Here is a 2,868-nt window from a genome sequence, read left to right on the forward strand (position 1 = left end):
GTGACTTTTTTTTTTTTTTAATAGAGATGAGGTCTTACTATGTTTCCCAGGCTGGTCTCAAACTCCTGGGCTCAAGCGATCCCCCTGCCTCGGCTTCCCAAAGTGCTGGGATTACAGGCATGAGCCACTGTGCCTGGTCTCTCCCTCGTTTTCTTACCACTCCCCTGCTGTCAGTTCTAGCATGTTTCTACCTTTCCTTCTGGTCATATGGAGGACTCCATGATTATTTCAGCTCTGCCCTTGAAGTCCTCCCAGTCCCTCTGAACCTGAGTGGGAGGGTGGTATGTGTGTTTTTGAAATCAAACAGTGTGTATGAAGTACAAGTACTTCTTGGGCTTTGCACATCCACGCTCAGCCTGCCGTTTTGAGAGAGTGCTTTTGTCGTCAAATAATTTCAAGTGGGTTTCCCCCCTTCTGTGTTTAGGCCACTAGCCAGACAGATCTGGAAAACTGGGTCACAGCCATACATTCTGCTTGTGCATCCCTTTTTGCAAAGAAGCATGGGAAAGAGGACACGGTACGGCTCCTGAAGACTCAGACCAGAAACCTGCTGCAGAAGATCGACATGGACAGCAAGATGAGAAAGATGGCAGAGCTACAGCTGTCCGTGGTGAGCGACCCCAAGAACAGGAAAGCCATAGAGAACCAGGTACTGTCTCCTTCACACCCACGTTTCTTTCTGGGGCTCGTGTTGTCTGCGTGGCGACTGGGCACAGACTCACGCTGTGGTCGTGGTTCTTACACGCTGGGGGCTGTGGCTTATTTCAGGGACTTAATGAGTACCCTCTTGTGACATGGGCGACAGATGATACTATCTACGACTTTTGGTGGCTGTATGTACATATTGAAATATTTTCTGGCCAAGCCTTTTCCCCTAATTTTGAGTGGTGCCTTCTTGTCCTGCTGATGCACTCACATATTGTCATTTTCTGAACAAAATTCATGCAATGAAACCACTAGAAGTATAGACAGGTGCGATTCTAAAACAGAGGACGGCTTAGGGAACAGTGGTTCTGCATAGCACAGCTGTTTCTACGGCTGTGGACTGCAAAAACCCATTAATCTTTTCTGCTTATATTAGAGAAGCTGCTAATAAAAAATACTTCATTTTCTCTGGTCTAATTCCAATTCATATAATAATTAAATAGCTAGTTCTTATGCTGTTTGCATTTTGGAGAAAGGGAAGCAGTTTTTCAATGTTTATTTCCCTTTGCTCAGACAACCTCGACACTTAGACAAGTGTTAGGGGGATTTCAAGCATCTTAGTCTTAGGCCAGGATCCCTAGGAAGCAGACTACAATGGCAACTTGCATGTGTGGGGTTTTATTAGGAATGCTTGCAGGAATGACACTGGTACAGCATGAGGGAGTGGGATTAGGGGTTAGGGCAAGTTGAATTTAGAGTCAGCCAGTCCCATGGGAGTGGTCGTTCTGAGTTATTATTATTTTTTGAGTTGGGATCTCCCTTTCGCCCAGACTGGAGTGCAGTGGCACATTCATGGCAGCCATAGTCTCAGTCTCCTGGGCTCAGACGATGCTTCCATCTCAGCCTACTGAGTAGGTATGTGCCACCACACCCAGCTAATTTCATGCTTTTTGTAGAGATGAGGTGTTAGTATTGCTGGCTAGGCTGGTCTTGAATTCCTGGGCTCAAGCAATCCTCTCTCTTCGGCCTCCCAAAGTGCTGGGATTACTGGGCTATTTGGAGTTCTGCATTGAGGCATGTGGGCCAAGCTTCGTACTTCCATATCAATCTGTCAAGACATCTTCCTTTGATAAAGGTCGCTTCCCAGAGGGCATCTGTCTGTGAGTTGTGGGCAGCTGATGTTGCTGGAGGCCAAGGGAAAGTGCCTCTATCTTAAAGGGGGGATCTGAGTGATGTACTTCAGATCAAATGATAGCGAAACCTTGTCTCTGCCAAAAAATTAGCTGGGCGTGATTGCACACACCTGTAGTACCGGCTACTTAGAGGGCTGAGGCAGAAGGATCGCCTGAGCCCAGGAGGTTGAGGCTGTGGTGAGTCGTGATTGTGTTATTGCAGTTCAACTTGGGCAACAGAGTGAGACCCCCAACTCAAAATAAATAAATAAAATAAAATAAATACTTGATGAGGGGCAAGAGGTAGGAATTGTTTGGTTATTTTACTATTGCCAATTGATATTTTCCAATTTCTTTTTTTTTATAATTAGAATCTCACTTTGTCACCCAGGCTGGAGTGTAGTGGCACGCTGTTCACAGCCACTGTAGCCTCCACCTGCTGGGCTCAGGCAATCCTTCCATCTCATCCTTCCAAGTGGCTGGAACTACAGGCATGCACCAACAGCTCCCGGCTGATTTTTTGATTTTTTATAAAGATGAGGTCTCACCATGTTGCACAGGCTGGTTCCAAATTCTTAATGGATCACTGAATGCACGCCTTTGATCAGTTTCCTATTTCCAGTCACACATTTCTTTTTGCACATGCTAAGTTCTTTATATATGTGTAGATGAAAAAAAGTCCAAAGTTAAACACTCCATACATAAATACCAGGGTGCCAAAAAATGTACAGACATTTTAAGAGATGTTATCTGTTAGTTTTCGAAGTACTTTTCCGAAGTGTCTGGTTGCTGATGGCAACCACTTTGAGTACTTCTTGTAATTTCAGAAGTCAAATGTGACTTGTATTTATCTTTTACCTGTATACATTTTTCCTTTCTTAAAATGTGTATACATTTTTTGGCACCTTCTGTAGAAATATGATTAAATTTGCAATTTAAATAAAACACTGTAGGTAAAAGTTCTTTCTAATTAGTCACAGTATGTCCAAATTGTTGTGTATGTGAGATATATATATATATATATATATATATATATATATATATATATATA

General features: G+C 43.4%; 1 protein-coding gene across 1 annotated transcript in view; it reads left to right on the forward strand.

Annotated features, from left to right (window-relative positions):
- The window catches only part of TIAM2 (T-cell lymphoma invasion and metastasis 2), a 130,354-nt gene that overhangs the window by 22,247 nt on the left and 105,239 nt on the right, over positions 1-2,868 (forward strand). Inside the window, exon 5 of the mRNA XM_021714579.1 lies at positions 425-649. Within this exon, the coding sequence (XP_021570254.1) occupies positions 425-649 (225 nt within the window). The remainder of the gene's footprint in view (positions 1-424; positions 650-2,868) is intronic.

Source organism: Carlito syrichta, unplaced genomic scaffold, assembly GCF_000164805.1.
Source record: "Carlito syrichta isolate Samal-C Ts95f unplaced genomic scaffold, Tarsius_syrichta-2.0.1 Scaffold305681, whole genome shotgun sequence".
Taxonomy (NCBI): domain Eukaryota; kingdom Metazoa; phylum Chordata; class Mammalia; order Primates; family Tarsiidae; genus Carlito; species Carlito syrichta.